At 39.1% G+C, this 24,218-nt stretch overlaps 1 protein-coding gene across 1 annotated transcript in view; it reads right to left on the reverse strand.

Annotated features, from left to right (window-relative positions):
* dntt (deoxynucleotidyltransferase, terminal) overlaps window positions 1-24,218 on the reverse strand; it is a 122,730-nt gene that overhangs the window by 20,208 nt on the left and 78,304 nt on the right. The window contains exons 9-10 of the mRNA XM_008429981.3: window positions 18,487-18,735; window positions 18,221-18,304 (exon numbers count right to left, since the gene is read on the reverse strand). Coding sequence (XP_008428203.2) covers window positions 18,221-18,304; window positions 18,487-18,735 — 333 coding nt within the window. The remainder of the gene's footprint in view (window positions 1-18,220; window positions 18,305-18,486; window positions 18,736-24,218) is intronic.

The following is a 24,218-nucleotide window of genomic DNA, read 5'->3' on the forward strand; positions in this document are numbered from 1 at the left end:
AAATGGACATTCCGGTGCGCAGTCTTTCTCTTCTCAGTGCGTCAGAGCTCGCTACGAAGCCATGCAGCGATCGCTAGCAAAACTACTACTAACACTACACACACCACAAACTCTAAATAACATACTTACTGTATAAAAAAAACCTATCGAAACACTCTTAGTAAAATCCACAGCATCAATTCTCCCTAGTCTCTTGCCGTATCCAAATCCCCCGCCCCCTCGTTTGTCCCCACGTGTCTCCGTTCTACCTAGCAACAGACTGTCAACACATTTTCATTGGTTGTGTCGAAATGTGGTACAGTTAGACCCCCACACAGTAAGGTGGAAATGATCGATCATATTCCTGGCTTTATTTTCAAGTAAATAACCACAAAAACAATATAAAAACACCACTTTTATAAAGTTTGAAGTCCGTACTGTCCACCAGAGGTGAAATGAACACTCGGTATGCCGTCTGTGTTATTACGAAGCCTTATAAATGTGTCACATGCTCCACAGCGGGCTTCGTCCTGGTAGGGTTAAAAGGTGCATTTGTTTGCTTCTCCTTATGACTGGAATCATCAACAGCCGTAACAAGAAAAGGATAAACAGTAATCCCATTTTCAGCTTCATTTTTCACTGTTAAATTGAACAGAAATGCGTTCAGTTTGAAACTTGTAAATAAACCACAGGTTTCTTAGTGATGCATCAGCGATTGTGGGTTTTTTTCCTTCCAACTGTTCTCTGAATCACTAAACTGTCATTATGAATGGACTGCATCTGAAAAGAATAAAGGGGAAAAGGTTGTTATTTGGTCTGATTCATGTCAAAGCCCACGCAGCCTGATTAACGTACTCCTGTTTAGCACAGACTGCGTGCTGCATCGGTCACTGGCGCCAGAAGGTGACGAGCCGCATCCTGTGCGGCTGCATCACAGTAGAAGCGGCGCCCTGCGTGAAGCATCACATCGCTGCTCTGCTTTTCGCTCTCATGTTTGTGCAGACGGACTCTAATCAACGAGCCGCACTCGGAATAGCTTCTGCTCGACCTTTTCTGAATCGGGTGCAGACTGAATCACTGCCTCGTGACATCAGCAGATAAAAGCTGTGCTGCTTCCTTGAGTGCTTTCATGTACATTTATATAAATATGCTATGGGATGGCATTCAGGGAATCGTGCATTTATATTGTCAGGACTTTGAGTGTGTGGATGAAAGTGAATGAATGAATTTATTGTTAATATACTAATTTATAATGAGATTAAAGCCAAAAAGACCCAGACTTTGCAGAACAAAGTGGCTACTTTGTTCTGCAACTGATGCAATACAAAAATATTCTTTTTTTTGTGAAATACTAAAATATTTTTGCAAGATCAATATTTTTGGAAATATTTACAAAAATATGTACATTTTGTAAATGTTTTTACAAACCGTAAATATTTCTGTAAAAACATTTACGCAATATTTTTGGAAATATATTTTGTTAAAACAATTTTATTCCGATAAAACTTAATTTTAATTGAAAGTTTTATCGAAACAAAATGTAAAGCTTGTTTTGATAAATTCCGTCATTGAATTTTGTCTCAGTAAATTTTGGTGGATGATAAATTACCCCAATAATTGCCAGGGGTTGCAACTGACAGAATACAAAAATATTTTTGTACAATATTCACAAAAATATTTACAAAATATTTTATACAAAAAATATTTCCATTTTCGATCAATAGAAAGTATTTTTGTAAATATTAAAAACTTGAAACTAAATTGAAAGTTTGCTTTGATCAATTTTGTCATCGAAATTTGTCACGATAAAGTTTACTGAACGATAAATTGCGCCAATAATTATTGCGATAAATGATAATATTGTTTTGAAACCAACTTCAAGCAACATATTGATAATGGCATAATGTAAATTTACTGTCTCAAATAAATAAAAAAACTGTAAATTTGTAAAAGCTTCACACTGGAACTGGAAGATTTGAGACACAATACATGAAAAATAAATAAAAACCACCAAACAAGCAAAACCATAAATAAAATGGATTATAAATAAAATTCCCCTTCAGAAAATATTAATCAGAATGGAAATTATGGAGCTCGTTTTAATTTGTCATGCGATTAATTGATTGATTGCTTATTGATAATGTTCTGTGGTTTAGTTCATTCAGTTTTATGGTGAATTTTCTCTTTACTTTTCCAGGCTCCTCAGTGAATCTGTCCATTTTCAGAAGCAAGTCAGAGCCGAGACTACAGAGCCAACCTGAAGCAACCTAATGACTGTTCAGTTGAGTGTTGCTGTAAATAAATCATGGGGTAAACTGAAATAGGAGTTCTGGACTGAGGGCTTCTCAGAGCTGCAGCAGCAGCAGCAACCGTGTCAATTAATGTTACATGACAGGCAGACACAGCTAACCACCACCAGGCCTTCCTAAAAATCCTCTGCCATTTGGTGTCATCAATAATGGAAGTGGACACGTCTGCCGAACGAACCGATTCATGTCGTTGTCCAGGAACATTCCCAATCCCAAACCCGGAATCTCACATCTTCCCCCCCCTCCGATCTTTTCTCTCATGAGTTCACAGACTCAAACCGTTTCTCGTCTTCACGCAGAAAGCCCAGAGAGAGAAAAAAAACAGACTGCAGGTTGCAGGATTTAGAGGATAATAGCTTGCTATTGAATTCCATTCTTTAGTAATGCAAAACACAAGCTCAATGGGATCTATAAATACTTCCCATCCTTTATTTTCACCCATTAGGCTGCGGTAACAGGCAGCGTGTGGGTGGATGGGAGGCTGGAGGAGGAGAGGCTGAGCTGGGGATGGTGACGGGGGGGAGAGATGGGAGAGTTTAAGGGAAAAGATAATGTTCTTCTACATTACTCAATTTCCCCTCTGCTACACGTGTTCATCATTCTTCCTCAGCTTGTAATTCAGCTTAATTTTTGGTCTATTTTTCAACAGCTCCGAACTCGCCGTGCTGCCAGCCCTCCTTCCCTTCACTGCGCAGCAGGAAGCAATGTGATTTATCACTGAGGTTACTTGTCCTGCTGTGAAAACTGAATAGATGACCATTCTGATTTATTTAGCAGTCGGTCTTAGAGACTGACTGACTTTCACACAGCAAACCACAGACCTGTCAGGACGGTTCGACATCATTATTGTATCATAAACCTAAAAAAAAATACCATAGAATACACTTATTGCATTTATTTAAAACAATAATATATAATGGTATTTACAATTAAAAGTTGTATTACCTCCTCCATATTCAAAGGTCCAAAACCATTTAATCAATTTTTGTTACAACTTTCAAGCAAAAGAAATTCCTCTGAATTTCTACAACGGTTTATGTTGCTAAGCTGCTCTAGTTTTAGCTGTAAAGTGATTTTTTCAACATTTTTACACACCAATTTGCAGAAAAAAAGAAAACAATCGTGTAATTACAAGCATACAGCAGCTACATGAATTCTTTATATTTGCAGTAAACTTTTAGTAAATGTCTCATTAAAATCTGCACGGTGGTAGATATCAGCATTTCCAAATATTAGTCTAGTGGATTCCTATATGGAGTTAGCATAATGTGAATATTTTCACTGTTATTTCTGTTTGTCTCGGCTTTTTTCTTTGTCCCACATACAGATATTTATTGTTTTCTTGTAAATGTTGTGGTGTGTAAATCAGCTGCCAGAACTAGATATAGGTTAAATTCAGTAAATTAATAATACTTAATCTTTTTTTTTTAAGGTTTTATTGGCTCTAGTGGCCTTTATTTGATAGTTAATTGACAGGAAACAGGGTAATGAGAGAAGGGGGAAGACATGTAGCAAAGGTCGCCAGGCTGGGAATCGAACCTGCGACGGCTGAGGCCTCCATATGTGGGTTGTGCTTAACCCCTGAGCCACCACAGCACACCCAATAATACTTAGTCTAAAAAACACGTTAAAAATTATAGTAAGTTGTGTTGATGGAGGACATTTAAAGCAAAAAGTATTAAATGAAAGTGATTTAAAGGCCATCTGACTGAACACGTAGAGCATCCTATCGTTTACTGAACATCAGTTCCTCCATGTTTTTATACGACTTGTTGATAATTCAACTCAGGGTTTTTGTGTGTTTACCCCTGTGAAGTCGAACCCTGCAGAGAGAGAGAGGTTTTCCTTTTATTCATAAATTAATGACATTGACATTAGAGCAACAAACTGCAGTTTTGTTCTGGATCTGAACCGTGTCCCGTCTTTGAGTAGCACAATAATAACATTTATGTATTTATTGTTGTTTAGATTCTGAGACATTGACTCCTGTGAAAAATCAATTACCTGTAACGGAATATAACATGTTTTTACCCTTTAGAAAAAGGACTAGCGTTGATATTAACTGGTTGAATTGTCAGACTATCTGTTCGGTTGGAGCCTGGTTCACCTGGAAGCAACAGAATCATTCCCTGTCAATTTACAGAAATGAGTAAATCAGATAAAAAGGAAGCTTGGGATTGAAAAATCAACATTCTTAAATCCGATCTTTGTTCTGAGCCAATGCTAATTCTTCTTTCCTGTAGTCTATTTCCTTTGTTTCTCCACTATATGTCCGTATTAAACGCTGTTGCCCCGAGCTGCCTCCCCTTTCATGCTTCACATGGAAACTATTCAGAAATACTCCCATCCTGTTAGCATATAAATTGCAGCTCATGTTTATTTTATTTATTTTTTTCTGTATTTGCTCCGTTCTCTTTGATGTTACAGGGTTGCCTTCTTTGAACACTCAAAATGTGATGTTGGAGAAGAAAAACTGTTGGTGAAAACAAACCGACCAACGTTTGTTCTGGATTTTATTTCATTTAAACAGTAAAACGCTCTTCATTCATTCATTCATTTGCTTCACCTTTTGTTTTCATCTATTTTGATAGCGAAGGATTATATCTGGTAATTACGACTGCATTCTGCTTTGATTTTTGCAGTATTGTTTGCAGAAAGATGCATTTTTTGGTAAGTGATAGCTGTATGGCTTTGCTTGCAGACTGAAATATCTCAATGATTACTTTATGATTGAAACTAAATAGACATTCAGAGTCCTGAGGAGACGAATCCTGGTAACATGCTGGTTTCTCCTCTTTTGAATTTGAGCAAAGCATCTGGATTGTCTAGAAATTGGATACGTTCTGCTTATCCAGTCGAGATGATTTCTCTGAGAACAACCTCTGACATTTTCCAGCTGAGACACTTTTGGGGTTACCATATCTGATTTGACTAATTCCCCAGCTCTTCAACAGCTACTCGGTAAAAACACCTGATGAAACAATCAAAAGCTGAGCTTAATTCTTGTGGTACAGAAAGTGGTAGCCTGTCCAGAATCTCCAGATCTGCTGAACTACAGTGATAAATGCAGGCGCAGTCAGTTCATTTCAGCAGTTCTTCCTATCTAAAGAATCAATTCACCTCAATTTTTATGATGTAAACACATTAATGCATTAAAAGTCATGAAATATTCAATCGTAGCTGCAAAACAGGGCCAATCATCCAACAGAATAACAGATTTTTTACATCTTCCTGTAATTTTACCAACAGCAAAAAATTCAAGATGGCTGCCAAGGAAAATTTATTTTTGCACTAAATTTGCCAATATTTATCACAGACGAATACTTTAACTGTCAAATTATACCTAATTTTACACATAGAAATCATATTTATTGACAATGTTTTGATTTTTCAACAACCATCATGGAAAATTAACTTTTTGCACTTAATTAGATGTGGTGTCAAATTATCTGACTTTATATTTAGAACCATAGAAATCAGTTACATTTTCTTGATTTTGTTTCCTTTTTTTCAAAATGGCCGCCATGGTTGTCATGGAGAATAATACGGTTGCACTAACATCGACAGTGGTTATTCCTCTGCAAGTGTTAGGCACAGAAAACAAAAAGGGAAGTTCACCAACTACTAATTTGGTAAACAATGATGTTAGCTTCGCTAATGCTAACCCATTAAACACGTAAAACATTAGCAGCAGCTAACGCTAACCATTAAGACGACTGTCTCAGTCTGTGTCTCACATCTTCATCACCTTCCAGTTGACGACTGAATTTGCTTCATCTTACCACTTTAAAGTTTTGTATGAATAAGATGGCCAAAGTTTAAAACTTAGGGCAAAGTTCATTGAAGTCATGAAAATGGGCAACATTTTAAGAGAATAATTGGCTCCAAAACGGCGGCCATCTTGAAAACTGGCTGCCATCCTGAAATTTAAGTTGCTACTGGGAAATATGAAAAACATGCCGATTTTTATGCTTGTGTCAACACTTGAGAGATTTTTAAAGTAATACGTTGCACTAAAATACATCCCACTTACAAACAAGTCCAGTGATGAAGATAATCAATACCTTATACTCAACCTGAGCGCGCAAATTAATCTGGAGATACTTTAGTTAACCACAATAAGTGGAGAAGACCATTTTCATCTTGGAAGATACAGTTTGGTCCCTAAGAGTGAAGATGTGTGTTGCCACTGGTTGCAGAATCTCATCTTGATGTCTCTGAGGATTGGGATTGCCTCCAGTGGTGATTAGCCTTATTTTCCAGAAAGGGAGATGATGCCCCACCACGCCTCCACCAAACGTTTGGCAGAGAAGATTTGGCAAGAACTTCATGGACGCAATCCAGAAATGCATTTTCCATTCAAACGTGGCACCATTTAAAGGGAATTAAGCATCTTTTTTTCAACGGTGTAGGATTTATTGCCAAGAAGCGTCATCACAGCAACAAAAACTGACCAAAACTCAAGGAATATTCCCATTCTCCTAATCCTAAGTGTAGATACAGTCTCAAATCTGCTTTAAAGATAAAACTGTCGATGTTAGTAAAACAGAAAGGAACCAGCAAAGTAAGGGCATTTTTTAACTGGCTCCACATCACCAGCCTTACTCCATCACAGTCCTCCATTATTACAGCAGCCCTCCCATTTCACACTCCCCAACCCTCCTCATTAAAGTCTCTTAATTGTTTCTCTGACCTCTAAGAGAAACGACCCAGTCACATGGCAACTCTACCTTAAAATTAACGTTTCGTATTTGCACTGTCCGCCTGTCCTGGGAACGTCGTTTCCTGGCAGCTGCAGCTGACAGTCATTTTGTTTTAGGTCAAAATGAAGTTAATTCAGCAGCTCATCTGGACGGTGGAACAGATCTTTCAGATATTTCTAGGAGAAAATGTAAACTGACAGGACATTTCAGAGAATATTTGGAGTGCAAGATAAACACTTTTTAACATTACAGATCACAAACTTCGCCTCTATTTTATCCATTCTGAGTCCACTTTGATTTACCTTTCTGCAAGGCTCCTAGTCTTTCATAACCGACTCAGCGACACACCGGAGAAACCGTTTGGACCGCTTTGATCAAAGCAAATCCCTGAAATGAAAAATTCCTTAAACCCGTTTTTGACTGACAGAGAAAAAAATTGAAATTTGTGCAAACAAAGAAACTCCAGTCGTGGTAATGCTGAGTGACGGTTCTCTTAGAGGAGGAAAAGGAAGCAGACAAAATGAAGTCAGACCTGTTGCACGGCCACCGTATTAACATGGACAGGGAACTGATAAACACATTCATCCTAATTACGGCGCCTGGACACAGACTGGAGGCGAATGAATGGGAATCAGTAATGACAAGCAAGGCGAAGGCCAGCGAAATGTTCCACAGTTTTTACCTGCTGCTGCCCGTTTCTTTAAACAAAGTCTATAATGAACAAGAACAAAATACTTCCACTGCACTTTGAAATGCCGTGTGCATCCATGAACACTTTTTAGATCAATAAATCGTTTGTTTTGCACTGCGTCTGACAACTTTCTGCAGTTTCTGGTTTTATTTTGGTGAAAGAAGAGAAAATATTTTCATGTAGAAACAGAGCAGAACAAGTAAAGATGTAGAATACAGAATGGCTGTTTCCGTTGGGGAGATGATTTAATGTTATGGTCCTGATTGATTCATTAATAAGGGGGATAAGATGCTCACTGAAAGCATATTATATATATATATATATATATATATATATATATATATATATACATCTGATTTTATCTCAATGAAAAAATTTAATGTTTGGGGTGTTTCAGTAAAGCTCTGAACGTTCAGAGACAACATTTTGTTCAAGCTTAGATTGGATGGAGAGCATGTGCAAACATTTTATTTTTCAAGTATTTATAAAGCTTCTGACCTGAATTTTTGCCTAAACTTTGACTAGGACATTCTAATAAAAAAGTGATTCTGGAGAAAAAAAAATACGTTTGGTGAAAAATTACTTGCGACTATAAAGTTATCAATTTAAAAGTTACATTTCTTTTTTAAACTGTTCACCTTGTGTTCACATGAATGTCGATGGTGTCTGCTTTCTACATTTTCCTCTCCGTTTCCTCCATATAGTTCATATCTGCTGGAAATGTTGGCGCCGTGCTCGTCTTAACTTTGCAACGCCACGCAGAGAGAATGCTCATGTTTGCAACATTCGAGGTGGTCCAATTTTCCAAATCCTATTTACAAATCCGAGTGACTCTTGTAATCTGTCATTTCCTGTCCTTATCTCCCTGGTAGGTGCAAGCTTCTTGTGGAGCGTAAGACAAGGTATTATGAGTTAAATCTGCAGCTGACGGCCTGAAAATGTGAGATATGTTGAGTTTCTTTAAATCCTCCACTCTGATCCCAGCTTAGGAAGCCATTCCTCATCCACCTCTGCGTAAAGATGACTTAAATGTGGTGAATCGGTCCATTTCTAGATGCCCATTTTTTACTGGGCAGTGTTTTCACAACATGGAGTCGTGTCTTTTTAAGTCTTTAGCTGGCTGTGGGGATAATAATTGGATATTTTCTGAGTTGTGACAAGCAGTTGATCCGTTATTACCCAAGGTGATATCCTCACCTGTAGTTTTGACATTGATACCTACGGTGATGACATTTCTATCTGCAGAGATAATATTTGAGCTTACAGGAGAAACTGTGAGAAGCATTCCTCTCATGGTGACAATATTTTAACACAAATTACCAAACCAATCAAATCTCCTTTGCTGCGTATAGTCTTTAATTTTGTCATTAAAGGTGCTGCTTGGTCCAACATACTCAACAACAAACAGCCGTGGATTCTCGCTGGTATTCTGACACTCCATCCAAATGCATCAAGAAAACACAGAGTTTATAATTTAACACCTTCTGTAATTACTTTGTGTTGAGGTCAGAGGTCAGCATAGCAGATAGCCGTTAGGTAAAGGTTGAGGTTTGCCTCTGGCCATACGCTGCCTCCCAAAGGTATTCAGACACCTTGAACTTTTCCACAGTTTGTCACACTACAGCCACTAACTTCAATGTTTTGACTCAGATTTTATAGGAAAGGTCTTTCAATCTTTCTAAATTTAAATCCACTGTTGGAGGGGATCTAAATCAGTTTCTCAACCTTTTTAACGTGAAAACAACCTAAAATGAAAATATTTTAGTGATGTTTTCTTTGTTCATCCTAATGAACAAAAGCAGTGCTGTGTGGTAAACGTCAATGGACACAAAAAAGTCACGAACACTTAACATTCAGGGCGCTTTGAGTTACTTACAGATTCTAAAAGTGTGTATTCTACGCTTTCTAATCATGTCAAACACATGGAAGCAAAAAAATAAGTTGTTATTTTCTACCAGGTGTTGTGTGCATTAATAACATCCATCCATTTTCTTGCACCCTTGTCCCTCAGTGGGGTCATGAGGTGCTGCTGCCTCTCCAGCTAACGTTCCGGGTGAGAGGCGGGGTCACCTGGACAGGTCTCTAGTCTGTCGCAGGGCAACAGAGACACACAACCATGCACACACACACTGACACCTAGGGGCAATTTGAACCCTAGGTGTGAGGGTCACGCATGCACGGGGAGAACATGCAAACTCTATGCAGAAAGACCGGGGCCGGGAATCGAACCCAGAACTTTCTTGCTGCAAGGTAACAGCTCTACCAACTGCGCAGCCCTGCATTAACATTTAGGCCTATCTGTCATGCAGAAGCACAATAAAGATAAATATACTTGAGTTGCTTTGGCAGAAACAAAAATCCTCTTCTTCGCCATTAAAGATTAAAATTATAAACTATATCAATTGTTTATCTGTTGTATTTAATTAATTAAATGTAATAATTTTGATCAAAAGCAAATCATAAGCAAAAGTCGTAAAAAACAAAGAACAGTTCTCAGTAACTGAGTCTTGAGTCTACATAGAACTGTTCAAAAGAATCGAATCGCTCGTAAACGACACTCCGACATTCTCTTGGCTTCCTCCGATCATATAAACAGCCCTGGAGTTTTCTTTACACCAGTATCACCAGTTTTTCTTTTGAGTGATAAGCCACCTGTAGCTTCACATCTTGAACTGACGTCACAGTTACCTTGTGGACCACTAGGGGGCGCCCCACAGTTTGAGAGAGATTGATCCATCAGTCAGGACAGTTCAAAAAGTTGCATTTCAGTTTGATTCTGAATCTGTTTATTTAGCTGCAGGCCAGTTTTGTCTCTTCCTCTTGATGCCGACCTCACAGACCCTCAGGTTGGAAATCATCCTCGTCACCACCTTAATCTTTAACTCACTCCAGATTTCTGTAAACCCATGCAGGAATAATTTTCTTACGCTTCTGAAAACGTACGATTTTTTAACCACTCCTCAAAAGAAAAGGAACGATAGCAGCAGCGGGTTTGTTCTTTTGCCTGTTTTGTCTAATCTTCATGTGCCTACATGCTTTCTAAGCTTTCATGTAGTTGGTCAAGCAAAAGGGAAAACAATTTAGTTCAGTGGGCAAAATCAACCACTAACAAACCGCATGCATCCCATAATAAAACCAAATTGGGACAGTCTAAGGGAAGGAAGGAAGCAAAAACTTTAAATCGGTTTCAGTTCCTGAAAATAGTTTTGCCCATGCAGCAATTACCAGGTTAATGTTCCAGGAATACTCAGCAGTAATAAACACTGACAATAATTCGGCCTGAGAGCCGCTAAGTACGTCTAATGAAATGCAGCATCTTGTTTGTGGCAAATACAAGACAAGATGGAGAGGAAAAAATAAACTTTCCCTCTGGCTTTTGATTATCTGCACGCCGCCCTCCTCAGCCCCATTTCATACGGATGATTGATAGACAAACAGCAGCTCGCTGTTTTGTTTTTTATTTACTAAGTTGACTTCCGTACAGATTTATCCATTGCATCAGTACGGTAAACATGTGTGCTCCTATGAATAGATATCATGAAGCTTACTGAATTAAAGCTTATTGGATTGCTGCAGCAAGCTTTTAATTCGAGATATCTGCGCTCTGTTAGTGGATCTAAGGGTTCGTTTACACTGCAGCCTGAAGTGACCCAATTCCGATTTTTTTGACGTAATGCGACCTGTATCCGATCTTTTCATGGCAGTGTGAACAGCACAGATCAGATTCTTTTACGAATGTGATCCATATCCGATACGTATCCGATTCAAATGCGACCATAACGTTCAGATCGCCTTCATCAGAACAAATCTCACTATTCTGTGTCCTGATAAGCACAAGTGGGAAGAAAAACAACAACCATGACGGACTATATGAGGATTAAGTTGTTAATATGCTGCTCTGGTTGGACAACAACTTCAAATATGTGAGCTAAGCTCCACCGTTAGCCTCCATGTTTACTTCCGCAAACACTGAGCTCTTCTTCTTTTTATGGCGGTTGGCAGAACACTGAGAACTCTGACGCTATTGCGCCCTCTACTGCGCATGCGGGACACTTTCAGGTCCGTTCAGACTGCAGAACACATACAGGTCGCATTTACTGGCAGTGTGAACGGCCGGGCAAAAATATAGGAATTGGGTCACTTCAGGCTGCAGAGTGAACGCACCCTAAATGTAACAACGTGTTTGAAGGATGTCGGTTCAAAATAACTTTTACATTAGATTTCCTCTCCTTGTTGATTTTTAAATGTATTTTTCTGCTCCACTATTCTGCCTTGAATATTACCACTGGTAAAATAAAAAAAGTCAGGGTGGAAGAAGTTAGACATGAACTCCACCTTTAGATATTTCAGATATCGTTAACCAGCAGATGACGTAGCGTCGACGTCACACAGTGCAGATGGGGTCAGGAAATAAATGCAGCCTGTTTACTTCTGTTCACCCAGATTCAAAATGCCTGAAGTCTGTGTCCTGTACGGCTGTTCCAGCCGTTCCAATAGAGCGAAAGATGAGCATTATTTTCGTGTTATTTTCCACGTCCTGACCCCCTCTGAATGTCGTGCATCGTCCAGGTCACACGTCTTTAACCCAGCAATGTGTCAAGTGGAGCATCACGGCGAAACCCGCCTTGTTCTGCGTGTGAAGGAAAATTTCTTGGGCCTCACATCGACAATCAGACAATAATTTTGAGTGCCACAATGCCAGAGAATAAACGTAAAAAAAAATGTAAAAAGTAGCATTTTTTTCACTTCTTGCAACAACTTTTAAACCATTTTTAACTTTTGCAGGATATGGTGTCAAATTATAACCTCGTGTCTCTGTCTGAATGGCAATTTTCCCATCTCTCCTCAGATGCCAGGAGGGTATTTAGAGGGCAGAAGCCCCAATATAACCCCCATTTTGGCTGACTTGTCTGTCAGGAAGTGTGCTTGTGACACCCCTTAGAGTCCACATGCCAACAACAGCTAAATTAAACTTCTCCTCCCTCATTCTCAGCTAGCATAGCGCGGCCCTCCTTCCAGCCAGGCCTGCTGTCCTCAATGCAGACGCCACCTGTGAGCACCAACCAGCCGGCCAGGGGCGAGGGGGGAACTTTCAAAACGGCTGCTCCCCAAAGCCCAGTGCAATTGCCCCGCTATTGTCCACTCATCCGCTGCTGGAAGGGCGGCGGCGGAGCGGAGCAGCAAGCTGGAACTTCAAATCAAAGACACAATAATTTGACAGAGAGAGCTGAATTAAATTCAGCTTTTCGCCCTGTGCTTGACACAGACGAAGTCGTACTGAAGAGCCCTGTGGATAACCGAACTAACTTAAAATTATCAGCACTTTTAAATTAAAGATTTTATGACTTTCATCAAAAACTGGGGGACCAACCTGCAGAATGATTTACATTTATCCAATTAAAACTCCTCCAAATTAATCTCCAGTGGAGAAGCAACTCCTGGTGTTTCAGTTTGTGATTAATTAAAAATCTACTTTTTGTGTTTATCTTTTCATAACAGCCAATATTACTGAGGATTTCTTTGTTTTTGTCCTGGCAACTAAGGAAGGAGAGTTATTTGGTTATATTTGGGGTGGATGGCTCATAACTTTGACTGTTGAGATTGTTAGGATCATTGAGTATTTTAATTACATTATTGCCAGCGTGATTTTGTATAAAGTGTAGAGTTCATTGAAACGTTTACAGTCATTTTCATGTGACAACTGCCTTGATCCTGAAATGTGCAAATACATTTTTATTGATTGGATTTGATGTATTAATTTTAAGGCAAAGGCAGTAACACTTTAAATTAATTAATTACATAATTTTAATTATGCTGGAACTGCTCATGCTCTGGGCTTATCAGACAAACAGCAACGCTGCTAAGAACGGTTGGAAACTGAATGGGAGCTTCTTAAAGAGACAGAGACCCAATTTCAAGGCATCGAGTCAAATTTCTTTAAAGTTATGTTTAATATATGCAGCATTTTATAAAACTGAGGGTAACATAGTTACTTATTTGAGCTCCAGATATTCAAGCCTTGGTTACAATGTGCAGAGAATCAACAGAAAGCTTTAATTCAAGTCCAATTACATGTAATCACACTCGTTTCACAGCCGCTTCATTCCAGGCAACTAAACTTAATTTGATTAGATATAAACTTAAAAGTATTTTACACACAACTGAGCTAAGAGAAACACATTCCCAGTGAATCCAGTTAAACTAGAAATAATTATAGACCAGAGAAGTAAATCAGTAACAATTTGTAAGAAGACGTTGAGCAAAGAAGCCAAAGCACAACTTTCCTGCGTCTGCCTGAGTCCCTGTTCTGATTTGATGTCGTTTCAGCAGTTTTCTGTTCATGTTTGATGGTTCGTTTGAAGCTGAACCGCAGAGCTGGAGGATGCCGGCGTAAAAAGAAAGAAAATATAAATGAACCTTTCATATCTGAACATGTGCTTCAGGACCAAAGCCAGGACATCTACGCTCACAGCCTTTTGACCAGAGCCTCATTAATCACACTCCTGCACATGACGTAGAGTAATTACCTGCACAGAAAGACACATATGCACACACCCTCATCCACTGCATTCAATGCACTCCGTGCATTCAGCGTGTGAAAGTATGCATGAACAGTCGGAACAAACGACGGCAAATTTAATGAGCTCAAACACGTCTTTAACAAGTGTACCTGGGTTTTGATCGAGGCGATGGCGGAGTCGCATCGCTGATCGTTCACACACGTACGCAGCAAGTTTCAAGGGTAGATCCAGAGGTGTGTTTGTGTGTGTGTGTGTTTTTGGAGGTGCTGGGCAGGGTCATGGATCCCTACTGCCCAGGGAGGGAGTCAGTCTGTCTAGGAATGATGAAATCCTCCACCTGTCCTCATTCATCAAACCCACAACACATATTAATTATCACAAACCTTCAGAGTTACAGCAGAGGACACACACACACACACACACACACCAGCCTCCATTCGGCGGTCCACTACCCAAGCTAACATCCCCAACTCAGACTTCAGTTCAGCAGCTGAGCTGCTCAGGAAATATCGTTTGGAGTAATTACCTCCGACGTCTGAGGCACGAACATTTTCACAGGACAAACAAATGTCAGTTGTGTATATCTACGTCCACTCACAAAGAATCCTTAGTTATAAATCACAGAGAAAACTCTCGGGTTTTTTATTTCACCCGAGATAAAAAACCCGTTTATACATAATTAGTGTATAAACGACTAATTATGACAATTTCCTTTAGTTTCAAGAGAGTTTTTGATGCCGAGAATCTCTGTAAGGATTTTTGGAACAAAAAAGTCAATAAATAAACATAGAAAAGTGAAAAGGATTCAACCACTAGAGCCATTAAAGATATATTTTTTTTTCAATTTCCACCAAAAAACTAAACAATTTTGAAATCAATAGAAAATTTCTACAAAAAAACTGTAAAAAGTCTGAGCTCCAAAAGTCAAAAATTTGTGAGAAAAAACTCAGAAAATTTGGATTAATCTCCCAAATTTCTAGAAAAAAACCATGGAAAATTCAGAACTTCAAAAATTAAAGATTTGCAAGAAAAAAATCTCTGAAATTTTGAGATTACTCTCAGACATTTTTGAGAAAAATCATGGACATTCCTGAGTTTGAAAATTGAGAAATTTACAAGAAGAAAATTCGGAAATTTTGAGATAAATATCAGAAGTTTTCTAGTTAAAAACTGAAAAAGTCTGTGCTGCAAAAATTGAAACTTTGCAAGAAAAAAAATATCTGACATTTTGAGTTGAAGCTCTAAAATTAGTGAGAAAAAACATGGAAATGTCTGAGTTGAAAAAGTTGGAAATTTGAAAGTTTAAATGTAAAAAAAAATTTGACTTTTGAAAGTCTAAAATATTTTCTAGAAAATTTCAAAGATAAATCTCAAAGTTACATTTTTTTCAAGCCAAATTTTGACTTTTCAAACTCAGATGCATTTGTTTCTTAGGTGGAATTGTATTTTTATATCTACAATGGTCCTATTACATTCCATTCCCTGCCTTACTAAGACGAACTGCTTTCTATTATCTCCCTGAACGTAAGTGGCTTTCCTGTGAAGTATTCTCCTCTGCTCATACTCTCAACACCAGTGCGAATATTGTGTAATGTGAACCTTTATGAGTAAAGCTGTCAACATCCATCGCCTTGCGCTCATAAAGCTTTGTGTTGTAGTGTTATTTTCCGTAATTGGTTTGGATTAAGTTTCGACAACGGCCAATAACCGCCTTCTCTGCCAGTAAAACTGGCTCTCAGTGAATGTGTGACATCAGGAATGTATTTGACATGCACGAACCCCAAGTCAGCGTGTTTCTGTGCGACACTCCCAGGGCGGTTCAAGGACTTCCCCCGAGTCTGTTCATAATTGAGTGGAGATCATTAGGATGCTGTAGACTTCTAATCTTTTTTTAAAGCATTTTATAATAAGACAGAGACCAGCTGGTGTCCATTGAGAGTCTCCCAGAGACCCGGATGATTAAAGTCCTCTAAACGACCGCCTTTGGTCCTTAGCTGAGATGTTTCCCTTTTAATCAGACATAAGTCTTCATCGCTCCCCCTGTTTCTGTGACACCAGTCACACAAGCAGCGCAGAAGTCCCTTCAAAACTGACGGCCAATTAGAAAGGACACGGAAAAGAGGAAAGCCCTATTATCACGTTGTCCTAAGCCATACGTTCAACCAATTAACTGCAGTCAGTACGGACAAAAAATAATAAAAATCCCCTTTTGCCCAAGGCAAAGTGAGAACGAACGAACATGAGCCAAGTTGTGTGAAGGCGGAGGAAGGACAGACGCGGAGACACTCAATTGATCTTCATTAGGTTAATTATGGCTGTGATGTTGGGCTCAGAATGAGAAACGGGTCGTGAAGAGCTTTCTGAGAGCAACATGTGAAGCTTTCTGTTGACCTTGACGGTTCAGAGAGAAGAAGTGACGCTTCAGCCGGCGACAAAGCGGCGACTGCATCAGACAAAGTCAAGAACTCAGCAAAACGGGAAGGAAAGGAAAGATTGTTTTGTGTGATTTACCCTCTTATGCACCCCAGCGCATGGGTGACTGCACTGTCAGCAGGCGCAGCTCTGCCCTTGCATTTGAATAAACGCCATCTGAGTTGGCTGGCCGTGGATAATATCTGTCAGGGAGCTGCCGCCCGCTGATCCCGGGACTCTGACCTCCGTCCCCGGGGAGCCGCTGACGGGACGCTGCAGTGACAGGGTTTCTTCCCTGTCGATCTGCACGCTGATCCACCTAACACCCTTGTCCCACTCGACTCCAAACCCAATCGGCTCGCCTGTCTGCTCCATGCATCGGAAATAAGTCGAAGGCTCAGGAAAAAAACCAGGCTGGAAGATGGCCGTCAGCGAGATTGATGGTTCCCGTGGACGTCTTTGTTCTCCCGTCAGTTTACTGAATAATAAGCCAAATGTTGGCGTCTTTAAAGTTACCATGCAGGCATGAGCCGTTTCAGGATCCAAGAACACGGTACAGAAAGCAGAGACGGTGTTTCCAGCTGATCGATTTAGAGCCTGCATGGATCTTTACTGACACAAAACACTTTTAAACTAGTTAATACAACAACAAACTGTATTTATAACGATTTCTAATGAGATACTCTTCCATTTCAGTTCATTTAGAAAGATCTAAAAATGTATTTTCCCATTATAGAGCGTTTCTGTGACCCAAAATACTTACACATTTTAGATCACCAAATAAATTGATACCAGCCTAACATAACATACTGAAATCAGTTTTCATGACTGATGAGATCATGAATTAACTGCAATTATAAACCTTTATTTGGTTTAATTTCCTTAGCCACACCTGAATATCGCTGGACCTGTAGAGTCAAGAAATCATTAAAAAAAACCTGTCTGATAACAAAAGGAATCATAAAAGATCTCAGAAACCAAAAACCGGAGCACCATGTAGCTTCATGGTGGCTACAGACGTCGACCGGATCGTTTTTACTTTGTTTAAAATGTCTGTGGGTCTTTGTTTCTAAACGACTGCTCTTATAAGCAGCATTTTTTAATTTAAAAGAGAAATTTAATTTAAAAGAGAAATTCAACAAAAAGAGACCGTCTTATGAAACTTGCTCTTGTTTCGTTTCTGTGATTGTAATTTTGTTTCTGTAAGTGAGTTCCTCACTGAAAAAGTATTTTTAGTCTAATTTTTTAATACAAATATTGCTCGAATTAAGACAAAACAAACTATGAAGTAACTTTTCAGCAAGAAATAGGAGCTGGAAAAAGTATTAGTTCCATTGACAGATTATTTTATTTATAACCTACCAATGAAACTAGTAATTTTCCATCAATATTAAAGAATTATTGACTTAAATAAGCTCCTATTTCTTGCTGAAAAGTTACGTCACAGTTCGTTTTGTCTGTTTCCAAGTGTAGATATTTGCACTAGAAACTAAACCACAAATACTTGGTAAGATTTTTTTTGCAGTGAACTGGATCCAAATGAAACAACCAGTATGAAGTTTTAGACTGAAAGCATATTTTTGCGTACCCTAAAATAAAGAGTACCTTTGTTTTGTCATACAAGGCGTGGTTGTCCAGAAGCATCTGTCGTTCCAGTCGAGCAAACCTTCGTAAGTCTCTCTCAAACATCTGTGAAAGAGGGAATTAGCAGCTTAAAGTCAACACTTTGTTTTACGTAATTCAGAGATCAATTTTTAGATTTTTACCCTCATGATAGGCTGACATTCAATATGATGCCCTCATTAGATAGACTAAAAACCCACGTCTCCATGGTGATAGCAGCCGAAACAGTCGGTGAGAAGCTTCCTCACCCGGGAGCCGGTCCAGCCGAGCATCGTGAAGGCGAAGCGGTCCGCCGGCGGCGACACCAGGTCCACGCGCACCGCTCTCCACCCGCGGCCGTCGGCCTGCGCCCTCTGAAGGCCTCCCTCCACCCGGCTGCCCTCCAGACGCAGGATCAGGAAGCACTTCGCAAAGTGATCCATGGCCTCAAACCTGTGGCTGGGAAGCTTCGATATGTCAAAGGTCGACGCCTGGTAATCAGAGAAGAGCAGAAGACCCTGATGGAGAGAAACAAAGAGTTTAAATAAAATACTGCATCTCCTGGAAAAGATGAACAATTCTTTCAGCCTTGAGGCTAAAAGAGTGAAAACGCCATCATGTTTCCTGTCTGGTCCAAAATACTCAACTGTTCATTTGTGGTGGATTCACTCTGAAAATGAAATCATGCTGTAGATCTCAACTTTGGGGGATGTAATTACCGTATTTTTTGCACTGTAAGGTGCACCGGATTATAAGGCGCATCTTCAATGAATGGCCTATTTTAAAACCTTTTCATATATAAGGCGCATAGAATAGACGCTACAGTAGAGACTGGAGTTACATTATGCATCCACTAGATGGAGCTGCACTAAAGGGAATGTCAACAAAACAATCTGACTCGGGTCAGCGAGGAGAGCCTTCTGGGCCGGGGCGTAGTCGGACGACGGTCACCCTTCTCCGTTCGCGCACAGCATGTTGGTGGAGAACATGGCGCTAAATGACCTGCAGACGATGTGATTATCAGGTCGGTGGGTAGATGGTCAAACTTTATTAACAAACCAGCGTTCTGACAACTATCCCAGCATGCACCGCGCACTTCTTCTTCTACGGGCAAATAGACCTGTTGTGGCTAAATATTGGTCCATACATAAGGCGCACCGGATTATAAGGCGCACTGTCGGCTTTTGAGGAAATTGAAGGTTTTTAGGTGCCTTATAGTGCGGAAAATACGGTAGTTTCCGTTCAAATAATAAAGGGTCATTTCTAAAGAAAAATAACAGCAAAAACAAAAATATATATAATTTCTTTATTGGTTTAATATTATTAATATGACTATTCTCAAAATATTTTATTCTCAATATATATCTTTATTCTCATTATTTCGACTTTATTCTCAACTTTATTTTGACTTTGTTCTCGTAATTTTATTACTAATACATAAAATATAAAAACCTGCCTTAGCAGTTTAACACCCACTGGACTTTTTTCAATATTGCAGCCACAAATTCAAATGTTTTTTTATTTGTGATTTTATTGTAGTGAGTAACTGTGAAGTGGAAGAAAAATAATGCACACAATTTTACATATGAATGAAACTCTGGGAATAGTGGCTAGCATTCATTTTTATGTCACCAAGTCGGTTCTTTGCAGAAGCACATTTTGCAGCAAAGCTGCCAGATTCTCAAAGCTTTAAAGTGACCTTTTAGACTTTTCTTTTCTTTCGTAAAATATCTCTAGTCATATCAGAAAGGATGGAGAGCATCCGTCAACAGCCATTTTCAAGTCTTGCAACAACTTTGCAATTAGATTCAGCTCCAAACTTTCGACTTGCAGTTTTCTGACACAACGTTTTACATACAGAAGCAGCTTCACAGCTTTTAGGTTATGTAACACATTTTTGGCAAGAATGTTTGTGTAAATACCGTAAAACTATTAAAAATTTCTGTCTTCTAGCTACAGAAGCAACACAGATTCTGCAGAATCTCATGCTTCTGCAAAATTTCAGCTGAAGAGAGAGAAAAATGCGGTTTTGTTGGAAACTCGAATGTTTTCCTAGAAAATATTGCAGCTGGGATGTTTCAGAGCCGGATCGAGTCCAATCTTGGAGATAAAAGGCAGTTCAGACACAAACCCTCCGGTGTTCGAAGTGGTTGCATCAAGGTTATGTTTCTTCAAACAAGGCTGGATATATTTACCATTTTAAAGCAGTGAACTAAGGAAGGAGCAGAATTCAGCGACAAAATCTAGTTGACAAGTGGATGCAGTGATGCTGAGGTTAATTCGTCTCTTTTCTCATGTGAGCGCTGATGAATAAAGATGAAGTCTCAACAACCTCTCAAACTGAGGCCTGTAAATGAGAGCCAGTGTCTAGACTGATATTTGTTTATTGTTGATGGTCAGTAGGACTGATAACTATTCAAATAACTGGCATGAAATTTGCTGTGAATTACACTGCCGCAGGATTTATACAAAAACTTTGATCTGCGTCTTTTTTCCTCCCAGCAAAACTAATTTTAATTTATCCAGTGGATGTCGTTGCTGCAGGCAATTAGTTTTTTCTTCTTCTTTTTTTATTATCTGGTGTTGCCACAAGGTTCAATGTAAATTTTCAGAAGAGAAAAAAAATGAGTGATGAGTTTGTTGACAGTAATTTTCATAGAGATAGTAAATGTGGACTTTTCAGACAAAGAACTAAAGATATAAACTACTTCTGGAAAGAGGAAGAAAGGTCTTTTTACAGAATGCGTGATAATTACAGCAGTTGATGATGGTCACCTTAAAGGCTGACCTTAAAAGTGGTCAGAGTCTTGAAGGTACTTTGCTCACCAGTTCAAACTATTAGTTTGAAAAGCGTGGAAATGCAAAACCACCAGACTGTTCAGGAAGTAGATGGGTTATGTGACTCAAACGCATCAATATCAGAACAAAAGCAAAAAGGCTTGTACAGATGCTTGATGCTGCATATTCCTGCGTTCACACTGAAGGCGTTTCGTGTGTCAAAAACGCATCTGACGCTTCACGTCGACTTCACGCAGTCAGACGCTTGACATTTTGCTCTAGACGAACCGTTGTTTTCCGTTGGTGGATGAAATTGAGTGAGAGGCACCAAAGTATTACGTAGTGAAAGCTTCTGCAATCACAACTGAGGCTCAGATGTCTTTGCTGAACATTTTGTGTTCAGTTTTTATTGAACAAACGATGACAGCTGATGGCAGCCTGGCGTTCTATAGAAAGAGCCTCTTGCCTGTTTTTCCTCTCCTGGTTACTTGGAAAAATGGCGGATAAAATATTGAGAGTATGCAGGTTTTATTTACTGAAATCAACAGGAGGTGGTCATTAGGGTGAGTGTTTGAATTCACCAGATAATCCAGAGGTGTTGTGAGTTTCACAAGCCAGCTGGATGCTGTCGAGGGTCACTATGAGCGCTGTTTTCATCTGACCAGAACCCAGTTTGATGACCTGCTATCTGTGTCCGCATCTCCTGGCAGGTCACCAACGACGGGCCTCTGCGTCACATAGCAGAGACTCTCTGATTGGTTGACGCTCCGCTTCCAACGGCAAAAGTTCAGATTATCTAACTTCTGCGTCGGAGGCACTGGACACCCAAAACGCTCCAACACAAAACCCGTCACAGCGCCCCTCGATGGTTTTCACAAAGACCTTGAATGTAAACCAGACGCTCCTGACGCTCAAGTCACGTTTGGTGTGAATGAAAAATATTACTTAATCGTCATTATTTTGTAGAAATCATGTTTCATTTGGATATCGAAGGTGTTTCTTTTGTCAAATAAGTCGGTAACACTTTATTTGAAGGTGGGTGAATAAGACTGACATGACACCGTTATAAACATGTCATAACATGTCATGAACATGAATAAACCTCCATGAATATTTATGACTGTTGTCATAAAGTGTCATTCGGTAAATTATGACACTTTTAATACAAAGTTGACATTATTCAAAATGTCTGTTATGACAACTTGACATTAACCAATAAATCATTACTGATATAAATTTGTTCTAAAAGTATTACTGATTGCACTTTAAAAATTAGGTAACTTTATGTTATTAAAGGTAAAGTTTAAAGCGTAATGATTTATTAGTTAATGTCAAGTTGTCATAACAGACATTTTGAATAATGTAAACTTTGTATTAAAAGTGTCATAATTTACCGAATGACGCTTTATGACAACAGTCATAAATATTCATGAAGGCTTATTCATGTTCATGACATGTTATGACATGTTAATGACAGTGTCATGAGTCTTATTCACCCCTCTTCTAATAAAGCATTACCAATAAGTCAAACTGTCGACCATGATTGATTTGTAGAAGTATTAAAAAAGGCTAAACATATATGGATTTAATACTTTTTACATGATGCAGCAGTGAAAAACAGTCAAACATGATGCTGGGCTATTGAGAAACCGAGAAATATAAAGTTGAAAACATTGTTTTTAAGGATTAAAATGCTCAGCCCTGAAGAAAAAAAAAGTAAAACACAGTTAAGTACAAAGTGTGCAACTTAGATTGAGGCAACAAACAAAAAAAGTCAATAGGCTGATTTCCTTCGGGACGCTCTCTGGAAGATTAAGGATTTTCCTAGATCCAATAGAGTTAGTGCGCTTTAGATTACAAATTTTCAATTTAATTCCAGCAGCCACCGTGATTGTTTGGGATGCTACTTTCCTCACGCTGCCCATAAACTTGCCACATTCTCCTTAAGGATCAATAAGCGAGGAAGTAAATCTGGGACGCCGCCTCTCTGCCTGCTCATCTGATGAGAGAGGGTAATTACAAAACATTTAACACCGTGTCAGCATAGCGTGAATTGCTGCTCCTGAGCACAGGTCACTGGAAAGGAACAATGTTTCTCACAAGGCAATGAAAAATCCAGGGCAGTTTGGAAAACCTGAGTGACAGATGGGGAGGAAAAACCTCAAAGAAACCGGCAGGCCCTCTTTACTTCCACTCTCTAATTATCTTTCTAAGTGGAGTCATTTCTTGTGCAACTGTAGGGAGAAATTCTCCCTGTCACCCCTTGTCTGCATCCCTGATAACTCTCTGCAATTACAGATAACCATTCACCCTCCAATAATAGGACAGGACTGGGATTCTTAAAGTTCGCCTGATGCTCAATGACAGTGTAGCTAAAAGTACCAACTGAGAAGAGGCTGGGATGACGGCATCAAAGCATTAAAATACTGACAAATCTGAAAATAAAATCCTCCCCAAGTCAGACAGCAGAACCAAGTAAAGTTACAGAGCATTTCACATGGGCAGTATTAAGAAAACGGTGTTTTGCAAAAGGAATAATAAGCCTCTAACTTTTTAAAGTGATGTATTTTACTGCAATTTGTGTAATGAAGTTGCACATAATTATAGCGTGGAAGGTAAATCATGCAATTTTGAACTAAGTGCAATATAAAAACACTGGAATGCATTTGTGTTTAATCTTTGGAAAACAAAACATTTGCCGTTTTTGCTTTGCAAACATCTAAATTACAGTGGAACTGGACAGTGAGCATAACTTATCTCTGGACTTTGACTTGGCCATTCGTATACGTTTCACTGTGGCTTTGCTTGCATGGTTAGGATCATTGTTCTGTTGGAAGAAAAACCAAAACAATAGTCCTAAATCTTTCTCATTATATCCGTTTGGTTCTCGCTTCATTCAGGCACATGTGAAAACATACTGATGCAGACCAAGCAAACGAAACCTGGTCTGCAACGTAATTTTAAGTAAGAGAAAGAAAACTTTCTACTTAGAAAGAAAGTAAACCAAAGAGAGCATATTATATATATATATGACTTACAGGCATAAATGTGATTTGAAAACTTTTGAATAATATCCTGGCAAGTTTATTTGTAAAGCACCAGGTTGTGCAAACTGGGCAGTCAGTCCCTTACAACGCAACACCGAAATACACAAAGACGACGAGCCATCACATTAAATAAAAACATAAAGACAGAACCATGTAAAAATAACAAAATGTCAAAA

The sequence above is a fragment of the Poecilia reticulata genome, chromosome 15 (genome assembly GCF_904066995.2).
Source record: "Poecilia reticulata chromosome 15, P_reticulata-male-v2, whole genome shotgun sequence".
Taxonomy (NCBI): Eukaryota; Metazoa; Chordata; class Actinopteri; order Cyprinodontiformes; family Poeciliidae; genus Poecilia; species Poecilia reticulata.